Here is a 19,487-nt window from a genome sequence, read left to right as displayed (position 1 = left end):
ACAGTCAAGAGCTGCTTTAGTTGGTGATCATCTCTTCTATTCTCATAACTTTCATGTGTGATTTAGGGGTGATATAGTAAGGAGAAATTAGATGCTAGTCACTCACAAGGGCTAAAGGGTTCAAAGTTAGCCTGTGAGCAGGCCCTCAACATTAGCTCTGCAGGACGCACGTCTTTTCGCTTACTGGAACATTTGAAACGACTCATGGAGAAGTTTCCCAGTTTTAACAGAGCAAGACCAATCAGCTTGAACCGAACAGCTTGCCCGTGTTCACAGTCTCCAGGATTATCAGTCGCGTCTCAGCGCAAATGGAATTAATCTTGAGGGGGTAAAGTCAGCCAAACTCCTTGGATCAGAGCTACATGAGCACTGAAACGGAACCGCCACATTCCATCTAAAACATCAGTATATTACGGTACGCTTGCTCAGCAGTATACTCAGAAAAATGAGGCATCTTGCACCCTTCCATGCAAGAAAACAACTGGTTGAATGTCTTGTTCTGTCAAGAATCGGTTATAATGATGTTTTATTTTATCAAGTGCCAAATTATTTTATTAATCGGCTGCAGCGTGTCCACTGGCAAATATGTAGACTTGTCAGATATCTTGAAAGTGGACTGGCTGTCTGTCAAACATAACATGAGCTGGAACCTGTGCAAACTCGCTTACAAGGCGCTGAATTGTGAAAAATGGCCTCCATATCTCCCCTTGGAGGTGCTTGTTTACCAGCGCACTTTGCGATCCTCATTAGTACTCAATTTAGTTGTACTACAGGTCTCTGAAACCTTTCAAGACTGTGCAGCATAAGTGTTTAACAAACTGCTAAAGAACGCAAAGGAACTGGAAAATTAAAAAAAAAAAAAATTAAACACTATTTTTTCTTCCAAGCGAAAACGGCAATACACCTACGAGAATAATCAGCCGTATTTCGTACAAAAGCTGATCGTCGCTGCTAAATGCCTTAGCTAGTATTTGTATATAATTACATTGGTCAGTTATGGTCACCTCTTAAATATGTAAGTTGATCCTTAAATAGAAGCCTTAGATAATTTTTATATGTAAAACGCAGTAGGCAGTATTAGCAATATTGTAATAATGATAGATTTTTAATTAGTTCATAGTTAGTTTGTAGTATAGAAAAGCCACCCCTCCGATGGATACGCTAATAAACCTTTGTTATTGTATTATTATTATTATTAAAAACCGGGGCAAACCTCTCGGCGGCTCGCGTTGCTCAAAGCTTTATACTTTACTACTGGCTGAGTGACGCTCTTGCCGAATTGCATCTAATGAGGGCGTGCCCGGAGGCAATTCTTCGTAGATTGTGAGTACTAATACCATTTATTTCAATTTCCAATATCAGTAGCAAGTCGGGCTTAAATACTCATAAAACGCAAAAGGTTTTATGGTTAAAACTTTCCCAGTGGTAACTTTAACCTTCCCTCAAACAAAACGAAACAACCAGAAATGGGTTAAAAAGCGATGTAATTGAACAAATGGCAAATGGCAATTTATCTGTGGGAGGATCGCTTTTGGCCAGTTGTTAAAAACGTGATTGAGCTATCCCTGCGGATGATTTTTATTTGTTATTTAGTCGTGTAGCATTTTGGAGAGTGTCCCTGCTCAAATTTTATTTCTTTCATCTTTACTGTACACAACCTGATGGCAAAGTATACGTTTTTGAGTAAGAGAAATTAAGGAAGTGTCAAACCCGCATAAGCGCAGATCACCATTCAAATAATGGGCGCTACCTTTTTTTACTCCTTAGTTTTACCCTGTGAATGACACTAAGTTGTATTTTGACGCCAGTCGTGTGCAGGGAGGGAGAGCGCGCACACCCGGCTTTCTTCCGAGAGGTATGGCGCATTGTCCATTGTCCTTTGCCGTCACAAAGGTTATGGTTTTTCAAGCGCTATTATGATCCGAGAACAGCTCTGAAATTTTACCATTCTGACCATATTGCGGTTATTGTCTTTGAGGGAACCACAGAAGACTGTATATGCAAGCATTTATCGTTTCAGTTTTCAACCAATGACAGAGAAAGAGTAGTAATCAGTATTCATAATTCGAGCTGAGGCTCTCAGTCCAGTAGAGGGAATTATCTGAGACTCTCATTCTAGAACAATGAATTATCTGTCACTGATGCCAAGCTAATTATTCTCAAAGTCTTGTATGATTTTTAACAGCCAGGTCTCGACGGTACTGATAGATTTAGGGGTCAGGTCTAAAAACGAGCATGGAAATGCTTCATGTGAGCAGAAAATTGGTGCACTAAAAACTTGAATAATTTCTGAAATCGCTTGACATTTCTAAACAAACATCTGTTATTCTTAGAATTTTGAAAGATCTTTCCAAGGGTAGTTTGTGAAGAAATCTAATTGCCAGATACGGGGTATTTTAGAAACCCTGTTCGGCTGCTGAACTTAGAGACACTCGATGAATCGAAACAAAACGGATCAAAATTCCAATATATATATAGAGAGAGTATTAACGGACACGTAAAAATCGTAAAGAATCAAAAAACTCTTTATCATCTAGGGAATCATTGGCATAAGCCACTACTAGCGCGTTTCTGACATCTTCAAAAGACATCTTCGAAGGGCAAGTTAACCACCGTCTTCAGTCTGTCGGCGAAATCTTAAAGGACAACAAGCGTTAAACTTTCGCGCCCTTAAACGGTACTCGACCCAGTCTACCGAAGACACATCCAACCGTCGCAGCCAACCGTAGTCGGCAACCTTAAAGTCCATATTATACTAGACTGGGAGATTTTCCTCGTGCCAAGAGCATTCCTGCTCCAGCATTCAAGATGCGCTAAGTACACATGTTTTGTAACTATTTTCAAACATTTTCCTGTTTGTACCCTTCGTCTTTCATCCTAAAAAGGGTTTTGTGCCGAGCTGATAAAGACATCAATTTAGCCGATCAAAGCGCTCTTTCTTTCGTTTAGTAGCTATAGCTGTTGTTAGGTTTGCAGAAGACTCCTTGAAACGATTTTAAATCGAAAGGCTCTATAACCCTTCTCCTCAAAGAAAAATTTAAATCTAAAACTTTTTCGCCTTGAAAACAAAAAAAAAAAAGAAAAAACAAAGACAAGAGGAAACTGACACAAAACGAACAAAGAGACCCGGAAGTGTGCATCCACCGCAGCATATGCTTTTCTAAAAAGTAATTTAGAAAACGCGATAGCATTTTGATTTTTTAGTTATTTTTATTCATTTTCTTTTGTAACAAATCTATGTAAGCGCCAAGTGGTCTGTTGCTCACACTAACCAGGTCGCCGCATTGGGATGTATATTTATCTCGAATCATAGCGCTGGGGTATTTCCTCTATTGTCAATCATGTTTTTTCCATGGCAATGAAATAGGAGACTACCAGGGGGTTTTACAAATGCACTTGAGATGGAGGTCGTAATAGAGGTCAGAATCCGTTGAAACCGAACCGATAACAGTTTTAATAACGTTAATGGGGTCTTATAACGAGTCATACATTGAAGTTAGTCGGTAGCCGAAATGATTCAACTGAAATCAAACTAACCATTTTTGGAATGCCGAGGCTGATTCTAGAAGCTGAGAAAAATACATATAGTTAGTTTAATATGACTTTTGTTGCGTTGTCTAGGTAAACAAGTCAAAGAAAAGTGACACTTACAATTTTTGTCTGCAAGAGGGATTTGTCTAGTGCCATAAGTAACTTCACCTTCTTGTAACAATTATCGATCTGTTTTTTTTTTCTTTTTTTTTGCTGACCGAACGTTCAATAAGCCTTGATCACATTTCGAAACTTAAGGTATTGAACAAACATCACAGAGGAAAGATCGCATTTTCCCTGATCATGCTGACATTCAAATCGAGCTTCCGTCCTTATAACACATGTTAAAACAGCGAATTATTTCCTTTTTGTTTTGCTTATTTGTTATTGTTTTGAGCTTTGCTAATGGCGTGAATTTGCAATTAATTTGTCAGAGTTTAGACGACAATAGGCCAAAATTTGCAACTGCGACGCAAAATTGTGGCTTTTTTTTAATCGGCCTTGAGATAAGCTTCGGACTCGCATATAAATGACACGATCGAATAAACAGCTAATTTCCTAACATTCTTTTAATAAAAAAAATGTCTTCTATAAATATATTTTTTAAGAGCTGACTCAGGCAAAATGAGCTGGTAAGTAAAAATTGATGTCAGCAACAAACAAAAATATAAATCTTATTTCGTCTTTCTTGAAATTGATCTAAGAGTAAAAAGACATCAGATGCACGCTAATTGTGATGTTATATCCCAGCTTTCCACCTCAAACAGAAATCAGAGGGATGAGAAGTTGAAGAAAACGTAAACAGTTTGGCATTTGCAAATTTTTGACTCCACTTAGTCGATCGAAGGACGAGGAATGTTTTCGCGCGTGTTTAATGAACCAATAACAATAGGCCTATTATCTTATGCGGCAGAATATAGCCAATCACAATACGGCTTTCATGAGCCGAGAGAAGAAGACCGAAGATATCACGCTAATTCAATAACTGATTGGAAAGAAGGCCTTTACAGTCCTCCTGCCTTGTTGAATTAAGTTGTTTGCTTAGAGCGGTGTATGTAGCGTCAAAAGTCTTAAGAGATACCTGCAAATCCAAGCGGTAGCACGACCAGTTTCGAAACAATAGCGTTGTTGACGTTTTAGCGAACATGTCCTCCCGGAGTTCGTTCAAAGTACCTCGTTCCTCTAAGTTTAAGCATGTATTCGGGAATCCTTTCAAGAAAGATAAATGTTACGAAGCCATCAGGTTATCGACGAAATCGACGGATGGAGGTAGTCATTGTGCAGTAAATCCTAAATTCATTGCAGTCGTGGTTGAATCGAGTGGCGGGGGAACATTCCTTGTTCTACCGCTCGAACAGGTACGCTTTACTTTATTTAGTGTTATTAGACAGATCGTTTTGCATCGTTTAAAAGGCCATATGTATGCGTGTCGAGTTTGCTGTGCAAATCATAAATTAATTTTCTGTTTGCTGAGAATTCTCTACCACACACGATTTCGTTGTATGCTTGACAAAATATTAGCAAAATTTCGCGCTTCAGTAGAACGCCCAGATCTAGAACCAACAAAGTTTGCTGTGGAGCGCGTTACGAGTTTCTTGCATGCTGATTCAAAGCGAAGTGTTTTCGTTTTATTTGTCAAAACAAAAAAAGGTGATGTCTTCTTTCTAGCCACATTAACTGGTGTGTGTTTTCTCAACTTAAAGTCTGCCAGATATGGATATTTTTTCAAGTAATCATGGTTCAGTTTAAAAACTATTGTGTTCCTAATGTCAATTTCTGACGTAAAACTGTGGGAATGGAAAGTTCATCGGTTGTTCAAAGGAAAGAAAGATGATGTTTTCTCAAATTGTTTTTTAAAAATTATCCCTTTGATTGCATCCTTAATCCTAAGAAAAACCTCTGTGAAGTATAGCTACAGGAAGCTTTGTGAATCTAGCTTGATCTTCGCATGACGAGAAGCCATTTAATTATATGTTTCCAAGTCTTTTATCTGAAACAACATGCTCTTCCGCTGCGACTGAGCAATTATTTTGTTCTTAATGCTAATTTGTGTTCTCGAATGTGTGAATGTGTATTTTTCGTAAGGTGTGACATTTCAGAGTTATTGGGCCATGAAATGTATGATAAAGTTTACTCTTTCGCGATTTCTTGCCATTCGAACCCTTTAAGTGACAATACCAAGAAGTCTTCAAATAGTTATTTTCAGAGGCAATGTAACGTCAACTTTTGTTAACTTTACAAGCTTCTTTAATTTACAGAGTTTTAATTGCGCAAACATGAATAAACAATTAAAAAAAGCTCCATTGTTGAGCCACGAAAATTAAGTCGTCGCTAGTTTAGTTTCTCAAGCTGATCGGCCAAATGTTTTTGAATGATTCTTAGAGATAGGCTCTGAATACTTGCGTCAAGTTGAGAGATCACAAAGATAGTTTGTGTCATCACAATGTCAGGAGTAACAATGAGATGTCTGGGAGTTTAGAATAGCTAAATTTAGTCTGAGGCTAAAGCTTCATTTGTGCAAGGGCACGTATGTAAATTAGAAATGCATTCTTGCATACTTTAGACAAGGAAATGAACTAAGCTTTAAAATTCAATGCAAAAACAAGCCTGACCTATTTCAGGTCATGGAGATAAAAAATACTTAAAGATCATGTGAGGAAAGTAACTCCCATGGTTATGCTGTGAAAGGTTAAGACTGTTTAAGACACTAACATAATCAATACTGTTTTAACTCCCAGATTTCTGATAGTTATGCTTCTGTGTTTTGATATTTGTGCTGTCATATTACAAACAATTAATATTGATTCATGTGTGGTTAACCAATACATTATTTTTTGTTGGGTTCCACTTAGAAGGCAGTATAATTTGATGCAAATGGAAATTGACACTCCACAAAGCTGTCTGCCTTTTGAGATGAAATTGATCCTAGGGTCAGCACAGACAACAGTCTTAGTGGATTAGACATTTAGCCCTCCACTAGAGCACTTAGATATATATTTTGAAAGTAATTTTTAATTGATTATATATATATATATGTCGTGATATTGCGTTACACGGTCACGCCACTGGGCCGATGAACATCTTTATATTTAGAAGACTGAGGAGAAAACGAATACACACGTGGCGGCAGTCGAGTTCGCACAATAAACAACCCTTTTGAGTTCACAGAATCGTGACATGGTGTCAGGAGTGGGATCTGTTCACCCCTAAAGATGACAGAAGCAGCTGAAGCATCCATAGTTGTGCCACCAGCGCCGACTCAAGTTTTTATTCCCCCGTCAAATTTGCCCCCGCCGAAAGCGCTTAATTTTGACGACAATTTAGCCACCGCATGGAAATCGTGGAAAGCAGCGTGGCAGCGCTACGAAATCGCTACTGGTGTATATAAACAAGAGGGCATAGTTCGTGTGTCGACATTACTAAGCATTATAGGCGAGGATGGCGTCAGAGCCCACGATACCTTTATTTGGAACGAAGACGAAAACGCAGACGACATTTCACAAGTCCTGAAGAAGTTCGACGAATTCTGCATTCCTAGGACACAGGTCATATATGAACGCTATAGGTTCAACAACCGAAACCAGGAACCAGGCGAAAACATCTCGACGTATCTTACGGAGCTTCGAACGATCGCAAAAAACTGTGCACACGATACAATCACACCAGATGAAATTTTGCGTGACCGCCTCGTGCTAGGCATACGGGATGATCGCGTCCGCGAGAGACTTCTCCGTTTGAATGATTTATCTCTCCTACAAGCAGTTGACATTATTAAGTCGTCAGAACAGACCCAACAGCAAGTAAAGCTAATGGCTGGAGGAGACACTGCAGTTCATGCGTTACGGAAGGCGGGATCGGCAGAAAAACCTGAAGAAGAACGACAACTTAAGTCACAAGCATTTAGAAGACCGTCTAAAGAATGTGGAAATTGCGGAATGGTGCATGGACGTCATTGTCCCGCGTATGGAAGAACATGTTTTAACTGTGGGAGTATGAATCATTTTGCGAATAAATGTCGCGCTAATCCCCGAGGAGTGAAAAGTAGAGTTTCGGCGGTCCACGAAGCCGTCGACATGGGAAACGACCCCTACTACATTGGTGCTACTACTAGTAAGAGCAAAGGCCAGGAAAAATTGGCAGTGGTCAAACTCCACATTTATGGGCCAGATCCCAAGACAGAAGTCCAGTTTCAAATAGATACTGGGTCGCAGTGCGACATTCTCCCGGCCCAATTATACAAGCAAATCACTGGGGACACCCTCCTTCATCGCCTCAAACCATGCCAAAAGGAAATAGTCTCGTACACAGGGGATCGCCGCAAAATTGCTGGTAAAGCTACCCTGCCTGTGTGGTCCCGTGGACAGCGGAGGTCAATGGAGTTTAACATCTTAGACGGAGACTATCAACCGATTTTATCATTGAACACCAGCCTCAATCTTGGCTTTGTGAGTTTGCATAATTGTGACGTCCTAGCATTACACGTCAAGTGTCCCAAAGCCTCCTTGCTCGAAGAGTATGAGGACGTATTCGACGGATTAGGGGCCCTACCGGGAACATACAAAATAGCCATAGACGAACAGGCGCAACCAGTTGTCCACGCACCGAGGCGAGTGCCAGTAGCCTTGCGTCCATGCATCAAAAACAAGCTGGACGAACTTGTCGATCGTAAAGTTATTATTCCAGTAACAGAACCGACGCAGTGGGTATCCAGCATGTTGGCCATAGTGAAGCCAAACAAAGTACGCATCTGTATTGACCCGAGAGATTTAAATCGTGCCATTCGGCGAGAGCATTACCAGTTGCCGACTATCGATGAAGTGGCCTCCCGCTTAACAGGTGCCAAGAAATTTACTCTTTGTGACGCCAAGGATGGTTTCCACCAAATCCTCTTAGACGATGCTTCTAGTTTCCTGACAACGTTCAATACGCCTTTTGGGCGTTATAGATGGGCCCGCATGCCTTTTGGTATCTCAAGTGCGCCTGAAGTTTGGCAGCGACGCATGCATGAATTCGTAGAAAATTTAGAAGGAGTTGAAGTTATCGCTGACGACTTCCTCATCGCGGGATTTGGCGAAACTGACGCAGAGGTCAACTCGAGCCTTGAAAAGAACGAACGTGCGTTCTTCAAGAAATGCCGGGAGTGGAACCTCAAGCTCAACAAACTCAAGCTGAAAAGATCTCAAACCGAAGTGCGTTTCATGGGCCACCTCTTGACTCCTGATGGTCTAAAGGCAGACCCAGCCAAAGTTGAAGCTATTTTGGATATGCCACCGCCGACTGATGTGAAAGGCCTGAAGAGGTTTTTGGGGATGGTCAATTATCTGGCCAAATTCTTGCCACTCCTGTCCGACATGACAGAACCTTTGCGAAGGCTTGAGGACAAGGACGTCGAGTGGTGTTGGCTTGCACAGCATGAGAAAGCATTTACCACAGTCAAAGAATACTTGGCCAAGGCCCCGGTACTGAAATACTATGATGTTACTGAAGAAGTGACAATCCAATGCGATGCCAGCATAACGGGTCTAGGTGCAGTACTGATGCAAAAGGGTCAGCCCGTTGCCTTTGCCTCGCGAGCTCTGACCGACACCGAAACGCGTTACGCTCAAATCGAGAAAGAGCTCCTCGCCATAGTGTGGTCAACCGACAAGTTCAATCAATACATACTGGGACGCGAAGTTGTACACATCGAGTCTGACCACGAACCACTAAGGGCAGTTTTTACCAAGCCAATACACAACTCACCAAAGAGACTCCAGAGAATGCTGATGGCCCTTCAGAATTACTCCCTGGATGTGCAGTATAAAAAAGGGGAACTTATGTGGGTATCAGATGCACTGAGTCGAGCATACCGCAACACCACCGAAGCCTCCAAGCACGATACAAGTCTGATCTGTACACTTGCCGAGATAGATCATTCAGAAAACCTCTCGATTGCACCATACAGGCTCGCTGAATTCAGAAACGAGATTGCTAGGGACCCAGTGATGCAAAAGCTAATCGGAGCAATCAAGGGTGAATGGCCAGTGTCAAGGAAGTCCTGTACCCCAGAGCTGACGCCTTACTATGACAAACGAAGTGAGCTTATAGAAGACAAGGGACTAGTATTCCTGGGGGAGCGATTGCTGGTACCCCCTTCCCTGAGAAAAGAAATGTTGAAGCAAATTCACCGATCACATATTGGAATCGAAGGGTGTTTACGTCGCGCTAGGGAGGTCCTCTATTGGCCCCTCATGAATTCGGAAGTAAAGGACTTTGTTTCCAAATGCTCAATCTGCCAGTCGTACCAGCCAGATCAGTGCCGCGAGGAATTGCAACCGTATCCGATCCCGTCGCGTCCCTGGTCGATGCTAGGTGCCGATTTTTTTGACCTTGGGCAACAACATTTCTTTGTCCTAGTCGACTACTGGAGTGGGTTCTTTGAAGTCCAGGAGGTTAAGGTGGCCACATCTGCTAGCGTGATAGCTGCGTGTAAAGTACAATTCGCCCGCCATGGGATACCAGACGTGCTTATTACCGACAACGGACCTCAGTTTACGTCATCGGTGTTCAGTGCATTCGTGAGAGAATGGCAGTTTGAACATAGAACTTCAAGCCCCCGTTACCCCCAGTCAAATGGCCGCGCCGAGAATGCCGTGAAGACCTGCAAGAACTTGATGACGAAAGCGAAAGCGGATGGGCAAGACCCGCTGTTAGCCCTTCTTGATTGGCGCAACACCCCAACAGAGGGTCTAGGAACATCACCCGTACAGAGACTGATGGGACGCCGCACACGCACTTTCTTACCAACCCATGAAACGCTCCTGCGGCAGCCATCACACCAGGAAACAGCCACCAAATTAGCTGAGCGCAAGAAAAGACAAGCTCAACAATACAACAAAAAGTTTCGCCCTTTAGAGGCACTAAAGTGTGGACAGGCCATCAGGATGCGGCTTCCCGGAAGGGAGGAATGGAGTCTGGGGACCTGCATGAAAGCCTTGGGGAACAGGTCTTATGAAGTTGAAGTTTGCGGCAGGCGATACCGACGCAACCGTCGGCAACTGCGCCTGACCCCGGAAACAGCACCACCTATGAGTCTGGTAGAACTAACTCCGCCCGAGTCTACCCTCAAACCGGCGCCAAATCTGACAGAGCCAGGACCTCCTCCACCGGAGTTCCATGGCGAGACCAAAACAGAGAGAATGCCACCTGAAAATGAGATGGGAACTGAGCTTGAGCCACAAAGGATTGAAACTCGTCGATCAGAACGCAGACGTCGACCGCCTTTGTGGCATCAGGATTACCATATGAACTGAACATTGAATGATTGAGCCGCTAAATAGTTGTTGGGTTCTGTTTCTATCTTTTTATGATTTCAATGAAGAACAATGTTTTATCGATTTTATGTGATTTGAACAGTGATCGAAACCGAACATTAAGTATTAATTAACTTTTGAAGATAAACTTTGTAAAAAGGGGAAGATGTCGTGATATTGCGTTACACGGTCACGCCACTGGGCCGATGAACATCTTTATATTTAGAAGACTGAGGAGAAAACGAATACACACGTGGCGGCAGTCGAGTTCGCACAATAAACAACCCTTTTGAGTTCACAGAATCGTGACAATATATATATTTAAGGAAAAGTAAATAGATTTTTGTAGCTGTTCAGAAATACATCTCAGATGACATCAAAATGTGGGAAGAACAAAACAGTGGCAAATGAGGTGCAGCAACTTAAAAAGAAAAAGTCAGCTCTTGGAATTAAGCTGGTCCTTTAGTGTATTGCCCCTCTAATCACTCTAACTTCTGCTACCATTTATGAATGATATCATATTTTGTGAAGGAATATTAAAAATGAATACTGAGATTGTGTTTATTTCTGCTATGCGACAGGTTGGTCGTGTTCCTATAGATGCTCCAAAAGTAACTGGACATGGGCGGCCTGTTCTTGATATTCAATGGAACCCTTTTAATGACCAACAAATAGCTTCCAGTGCTGAGGATGGTTCAATCAAAGTATGGCATATTCCTGAAGATGGCCTATCAATGGACCTTGATGAACATTTAGTTGATTTAAGGGGGCACTCTCGTAAGGTCAATATTATTCGATGGCATCCTTGTGCTGAAGGGGTCATTGCTAGTGCTGGGTATGACAATGAAGTTAGAATTTGGGATATTGTGGATGACAGAGAAGCTGCAACAATACTCAAGGGACATCCTGATACAATTTTTTCACTGTCTTTCAATTACAATGGTAGTTTACTGGCTTCCACTTGTAAAGACAAGAAGATACGAGTTATAGATCCCAGAGCTGGAAGACTTGCAGCGGTAGGTACTATTGTTATTGTATACTACAAATTTTTCAGGGATGTAAGATTCTGATTATGTTAGGTTCTTCAAGTGGACCAATAAATCAGGCTAAAAGTGGTCTAAAGTTGTGATAAAGTATAATATTGCCCTGCCCCGAAAAACTCTGAATGCTTGGTGTCTTCTGTAAATATTTATCTTTTCTAAGCTGAGTTGTAGCTTATGGACAACACCAGGAAATGTCATTAAACATTTTTGGAACATCCTATTGGATCTAGATGTATTTCAGGGATCTGTCAGTATTTTGAAACCATTGACAAAATGTCTTACTTAATGACCTTTTCACAGAAACATATATTTTGTCCTGTTTATCTGAAAGGAGGAAATGATGCAATCTGGATATATTCATTCTTATCTTGTCCATATTAACAACAAGTTTATGTTCCAAAAAAATGCATCCATTACATAGGTAGAATACTATTGGCACACTTGTGGTACAAGTATGACCATGGAAATAAGAACATCTAAATTTCTTGAAAGTCTACCAAACAACACTGGCCTCCACTTCTTAAAAAAAAAAATAGGCTTTAATGGCCATCACAATTTCTGGTGGACCCATTAGTTTACGTTGTGGGCCAGACATTATAAAGGAGAGAGAAACAAATATTTCAAATAAACATAAAATGCTTGAAAATCCCACCTGGCAGGAGGCAATTCAGCTGGTTATTTACATGGTGCAGTCATGGAGTTGAACTCTGGGCAACCAAGAATAAATCCAGTGAACAGTAGGTAGGAGGACTTGAACCTGGGACCACTGGATTACAAGTCCAGTGCCCTAACCACTGGGCCACACCACCTCCCACCTTCTGAAATATCTGTTTTCAAAATTCTTTGAGACAAATATTATCCTTAGATACATGGCTTTTATGCTCTCATATGTCAACTCATAAAATTGTTTTGCTTTTTCAGCACGGATTGGGACACCCTGGCAATAAGAGCTCTCATGTGGTTTTTCTTGGTGATATGAACATGCTCTTTACAACAGGATTCTCAAGAATGAACGAGAGACAAGTAGCCATCTGGGATGTGGTAAGAAATTTCAAACGCTTTTTATTAAAGAAAATTACTATTGCTTTTGTCACAAGAGTAGGACAAAGAAAAAATCTGAGATATCATAGAAATTGATGTTGCGTTAGGCCAAAATCACCATAGAGTGTTTGGCACAGTCCATCTTGAGGATTTCTGTGGCAGAGTGGCAGAGCATCAGAGCACAGAAAACTAGTTTGTATGGTCCAATTCCTCAATGGACTCAGATCTTTCTGATCTCAAAGATTTACTGTCTCTTCTAGTCTACTCAGCTTTTAATTAGTTTTGTAGATGTGCTGAATGGGTGTCATTTCTTAGAAAATTCAAAGACATAGTAGATACTCGTCATTAACTTTTTTTGTAATTTTCTTCCATCAGAGAAATTTGAAAAAAGCGATCAAAATTGATAGTGTGGATTCTTCATCAGGTGTTCTGCTCCCCTATTATGATCACGACACAAGGATTGTTTTTCTTGCTGGAAAGGTAGTTTTCAAAGTTATCGTCATGTGTATCTGCATGAAAAATAGTTCAGGCTGCTCAGGCCATGAATTCTTTGCACCAAATCATCATTATGCATATTCTCCATTCTACTTTTTATACATTTGCTATGGTATTGAGAAGAAGAATTTATTTGATGACCAAGAGCTGTTTTATTTCATGATCACTTCCTTTATTTAATGATAATGTTTGGTGCAGCAGTGATACTGTAAGGAAAAATAGGGTGTTGGTCACCCTGAGGAGTGAAAGGGTCAAAATTGTGATGGAGAATTCTGCATGGTAGCCAGAGAGTTCTTATTGTACCAATGCCTTGTGAACATTAGGACTTAGCAGATCTCCTTGGATCTTTGTATGGAATAAGTGCTTGTTTAAGATCTCATACCAATAGATACCAGACCTTAGTTGTTTTAAAAGAGATATTAAATATTTTTAATAAATTATACAGCATGTACCTTGTTTTTATAACATATTTGACCTGCATGTGAAAGGTACTTATTTGAAATGCTAAAAGAATGAAAACAGTGGATCCCTTTTCTACCATGACACATGTTGTTGTTTGGAATGACATAGGTGCAGTAGGCCATTTTGCAGTTGTGTACTCAGTTGCCAAGCCTTTAATTTGGAGTGAGGCTGAAGGTGACCTGGTTGTGACAGAGACCAGTATCTAGTTAGCATGATAACAAAGTAATTTGCATTTGAAAAGCAGCAAGGTTTGTATTATAACAAGGTCAACCTTAGCCTCACTCCTGTTCAAAGGCTTGGCAACCAAGCACACAACTGTAAAATGGACTATTTTGATCTATATTGGAGGGATGCTCATTATTTCATAAATAACTATTCTTTTAATGAAGAATCATTTCTTATGCATATCACTATTTTCTTTCCAGGGTGATGGCAATATCAGGTACTATGAAGTATCAGAATCTGAGCCATACTTCACCTTCCTAAACGAGTACCGTAGTTCATCACCTCAACGTGGCTTTGGTGTCATGCCAAAGAGAGGTGTTGATGTCACTGCATGTGAGATTTATAGGTTTTATAAGCTGCACAACAACAACTTTGTGGAACCAATTGCCATGACTGTTCCAAGAAGGGTAAGAACAATACGATTTTCTGTACTGACTTATGTAGTAATTTACTTCCTTCACCAAGCCTTTCTTTTCATGTTATTTTGGTTTCTTTTGAAAGACTGTAGAATGCTTTTTGAAAATTTAAGATACTTGTCATAAATCATCAGTATGCACTTGGGGAATAAAATATGAGATGGTTAAGTTGATCCAAACGTTTTTTTGTGTATTTTATTTTTGCAGCAATCCAGTGTACTTCAGCGAGACTTATATCCATTGACTCCGTCAGATAAACCTTCCATGAGGGCACGTGAATGGATTGACCAGGGACTTAATAGAAATCCAAACCTCATGGACCTCCTGAAAGACTTTCCTCTTTTGGATGGAGAGGTAGAGACCCGTGATATGAGAACAAGAGAACAGCGAGAGAGAGAGGACAGGCGTGCATCAACTGGAAGAGCAGAATACCAGGCTGTCAGGTACACTGTGCTTTGTTTTTCCTCTAAGGGAGAGAGTATGTTGTAATAGAAGGGAAAAACAGCCTATAGGATGCTGGATTCCAGTTTTAGCAAGCTAGGGTGGAACCTGGTTTCAATTTTGCATAGCCAGCTGCTTCTAATCTTATCACAGATCATGTTCTGCAGGGAAAAGTACCAGTCACTGTTCTCTAAAAATGAATCAACATGACCATGATAACTGTCACCATGCCATTATTGCTATATAAAAATTATAATTGTGACAATAATTGACAGCACTTGCTTAATCTTCTAAGTAGGAATGAAATTTAACCTAAAGAAACTTCCTTCATGGCAATGCTCCACATGACATTAATTAAGCTGCTAGTTGAACAAGCATGACAATTTTGCAGACTTCTAAAACAATTTTAAACTGTGGTAAAACTGTAATGCATGATTACCAGTTGCTGAAACAATGACATATATAGAATTGCCCATGAAAGAAAATCTGAGGTTTAAGGAATTGATTCTATTTTCTTTAAGAAAAGTAGGTGTTCTATGTGCTCATTTCTGCCAAAGAAACCAGATTCCAATCTCTTACAACTGTGATACTGCTCATGCCTTTTGCATAGAAAGACCCTAATCTTTGATTTTTTGCTTTGTATACAAGTACATGTTAATGATAAGTTAAAACTGAGAAACATAGGTGTACCTTGACTGAAAAGTTTTGTACTTATTGTTGCAATTACATTCCATAATTTTCTTTCATGTAGAAGTCCAACTTCTGAATCGCCACCAAAGTCACCACCAAAGTCTCCAGTAAGAGTTAGCAGTAGAAATGAAGAACAACGTTATCCAACTTCACCTGAAACCAACCATGTGTCTACCAGAGGACAGAATGGAGAGAGTGAAGTTCAGTATGTTCGAGCAACTGAAGTGTCAAGTAAGCCAGAAACCAAACAGAGAGACCCAATCCAGGTAATTTATCAGTTTAAATATTTAACAAATGGATCCCTTGTTGACATGGGTCTGTTTAACAAATAGATTCCAAGTTGCCGTGCATCTGTTCAGTAATAGATCATAGATGATGTCAAAATGTGGTAAGAACAAAAAAGTGGCACATGAGGTGCAACTGACTGTGTCACTGATGTTCTTACCACATTTGACATCATCTGTGATCTATTACTTGTCCATGACAAGGTTTCCCCCCAGCATTTCTTCAGACTTCAAAAATTTGCCATTACCCATTTATGATCTTGGATTGAGAGAGGCACTGAGAGAAGCACTGTGAGAGTGAAGTGTTTTACCCAAGAACACAACACATTGACTTGGCCTGCACTCAAACCTGCACTTCTCAACCTAGAGTCCAATACAATGACCAGAAGGCTACTGCATCTCCCACTGACATAAAATTTGTGGTGAGAACCAAAAAGTAACACTCAAGGTGCAGTTGCATGTGTTGCTGATGTGCTACACTGTTCCTCATTTTGACATCATCTGTGATATATTACTTTACAGACCCACAGCATCATGGAATCTATTTATTTTGTATGATATAGAAGCAAAGTGTTGGTAATGGTGACATCATCTATGTGTCTGTCCTCCAGTAGATGATCAGTAAGAACCAATCAAAATGCATGCCTAATTCAGCCCATCAAATAAGTTTGTTGGAATGACAGCTTGAACATTTTTTTTTTTTTTTTTTTTTTTTTTATCATGAATTAGGTCACAGCAAAAGCAGTAGATAATGGTAGAGGGTCTTCTTTGGAAAAAAGACGACCAAGTGGAGGAGGTAGAAGGCGCTCAGGGGATTTTGCAAACTGGGATATTGACACTGTAAGTTGTGCTACCATAATTTAAGTGATCAATACTTGTTGAATGTACATAGGCCTCTTGTTGCTATTGCTCTTTGTTCATGAATCCTGATTCATGCTCCAGCTGTTGCATTCATGAGTAAGCCACTTTGCTCTGCCAGCATCCCTCTCCACTCAAGGGTCTTAATGGGTGCAGTCAATTTGTTGGGGATATGTGATCAATTGCCATGGGGATAACTGATGTGCACTTGAATCCCATCTAGCAGAATGGGTGTACTCTTAACCCCTTCCACCCTGGCTCACGGAAGGTTACATTTCTTGTCACTGAATGTTATTCCTGTACACATGGTGCTGAAACACATACATGCACAGATGTCAATGATCTTTTCTTTATTTGTATTTTTTCTTTGATAGTTGAGACTTGCTTACAGTGATCAGAGAGAAGAGATAGTCTTCCTTGAAACTCAACTTAGAGCCAAAGATGCAAAAATTACCCAGCTTGAAAAAGAAAACCAATACCTAAGAGAAAAAACGCAGAGGTGAGAGGATTTCCTTGACTGTTACACAAAGATTTTGTGGCAATGTCTCAGTTTATTAAACTCCAAGTGGAGTGTTTGAATGTAGTGGTTTTAAAGAATCTCTCATCCTCATCATGATGAGAGATATGACATGCTTAGTGTGCAAAATTCACACCTTCTCAGTTGGGTTTTTTTGTTCCTTTAATCCTTAAAATCCTCAAAGTGATTAACGTGTAACTTTCCCTATAACATCCATGCTGTTCATTATCCAGCAAACAGACAATGAGAATACTCAAACTTATCATGTAGAGGTAATGATGGTGATCTAACACCAAACTCCTGTGACTAATTTAGAGGGAATGTGTCGCAGGCAGAAGGGAGAATTAACAATCAGATCTTGGGAGTTTAAGTGTTAATTAATTTGAAACCTTTCATTGTAATGGACTTCTTATGTAATGTTGCTTTAATTTGGTTATTCTGTTGTGTTTCCAGGTATTAGTTAAACGAAAAGTGGCACACTCACAGACAAGCAGCTTTTCATCTAACTTTTTTTTAGACCTAGAAGATCACATGTAATTTATGTGCTACATTGTGAGAGTTTATTTCTGTGAAATACAGAATTCCAAGGTATATTTCTGCTAAGTGTGTAATTTTATCGTTATTTATGTGTATGTTTTAGGAAACGCTTGCTATTTGTCGTAAGTTTTATCTAAGAAAAAAAGAAAAGCAAACTATTTTAGAGTTATTTTAACAAAGGCAGTGAAGCACAATCATTAGTAGGCTTATTAGTAAGGTAAAGTAATAATGATGCAAATGTACCTCTGTAAATTGTAGTTTAAGCTAATTCTTGAAGATTATGCAGTTGTAATAAGGTCCAGAGTTATTTTCTTAATATTTGAATATCGGACGTCTTGAATTTATTCTGGTGTAAAGAAGAACTCTAACGGGTGATGATTTTGGTTCGCTGGGAATTGAGAGTACTATCAACTTGATGTTTTTTAGAGCAGGCCAACTTTTGGTGGTGGGGGAGGGATGGGTTGTTGGGTCATTTTTATGAGGTGGGGTAGTGGGTAGTTTGGAAATTATAATCTTCCGAGCAAATTTGAGCGAAAAATGTTGGGATACAGGCTTTACATGTGCCTGTAGTAAAGGCGTGGTGTTCTTTTCCTTCTGATAAATTGACCATATTCCTGACTAATATTGAGTATGAAGTACTGTATAGAAATGCGCATATCGTGTAATTACCCTAACCCGTTCACTTCCAGAAGTGATGAGCATTTAACTTCTCCCTATAATTTCCAAACATTATCCAGCAAACAGGCAATGATAATACTCAAAATGATCAGTTAGAAGTTGTTACCTTGATCTAACGCCATAACCTTGTAACTTATTTACAAGGAAATGTGTTGTAGCTGGAGGGAGAATTAACAATCAGATCTTGTGAGGGCTAAGTGAAGTGAAGTCTAGTGGGGACTTGATTAAAAAAATAGAGCTTGTGTATCGTTGTTTTCATCTTTTACGCATAGGAGGGTTTGGCAGGAAATGACTGGAAGCTGTGACAAACGTTGAACATTCTTGTGGGTAAACTTTTTTTCTCTGTCACGAGCTGTGTTGTTTTTCCCATTCTATGGGCACAGGGGCCTGGTTGTTTGGCTCGATTACCAGCCGCTGTTCGGGATTAGGAGCCCGCGCTCCCTCCCCTCGCCGAACCCACTGACAGAGAGTGATGGTGAGCTATTTGTAACGGAAAAGACGCCTTTTTGAATGCAAGTAACGCCACGTATCAAAGTTGTAGCCCTATGATCTGGTTATGCCAGAAAGAAGCTTAGTACCATTTCGAAAATACCACTTTTTCTTATTTGTTTATGCGTTTTTGTAACAAAGTTGAGGTCATCACAATCTGCGTCACGCGAAGACCAACGATTATAAAAAAATGCCGTAGCTATTATTACAAATGCGTAGGCTGTTACAAAATGCCTCGTTTTTACAAAATGATGCAGAGCAACTTCTTTTCCAGTGAAAACTTCATGCCGGTGACGTTAAGAAAGTTATTTTTTTATTCAACAAATTCAATTGTTACAACGATGTTAAGCCTTAAATTATTCAATGTGCGCCTAAAATGGCTTTGGAGTCAAGTGGCTTCTGCTAGTTCATCCTTCTAGTATACAAATGTGTGTACCATCTTGAGGCTAGTGTTCGTCAAATTAGGGAGCTTGTGGATAGCAAAAAAA

The 19,487-nt window shown here is 40.2% G+C and overlaps 1 protein-coding gene and 1 non-coding gene across 2 annotated transcripts; one reads left to right on the top strand and one right to left on the bottom strand.

Moving 5' to 3' along the window:
* The first annotated feature begins 4,480 nt into the window (after positions 1 to 4,480).
* LOC131772482 (coronin-1A) lies at positions 4,481 to 18,754 on the top strand. The gene is made up of 10 exons (XM_059088384.2): positions 4,481 to 4,889; positions 11,405 to 11,839; positions 12,788 to 12,907; positions 13,283 to 13,387; positions 14,290 to 14,496; positions 14,713 to 14,948; positions 15,698 to 15,902; positions 16,650 to 16,760; positions 17,153 to 17,277; positions 17,749 to 18,754. The coding sequence occupies exons 1-10, from the start codon at positions 4,677 to 4,679 to the stop codon at positions 17,753 to 17,755; spliced, it is 1,764 nt and encodes a 587-aa protein (XP_058944367.1). The 5' UTR covers positions 4,481 to 4,676; the 3' UTR covers positions 17,756 to 18,754.
* Trnat-ugu (transfer RNA threonine (anticodon UGU)) lies at positions 12,603 to 12,674 on the bottom strand. Its single transcript has one exon. It is a non-coding gene; the product is annotated as a tRNA-Thr (tRNA).
* Positions 18,755 to 19,487: the final 733 nt, after the last annotated feature.

This window comes from Pocillopora verrucosa, chromosome 1 (genome assembly GCF_036669915.1).
Source record: "Pocillopora verrucosa isolate sample1 chromosome 1, ASM3666991v2, whole genome shotgun sequence".
Lineage (NCBI taxonomy): Eukaryota > Metazoa > Cnidaria > Anthozoa > Scleractinia > Pocilloporidae > Pocillopora > Pocillopora verrucosa.
Note: the sequence above shows the minus strand (reverse complement) of the source record. Positions and strands in the feature narration are given on the sequence as shown.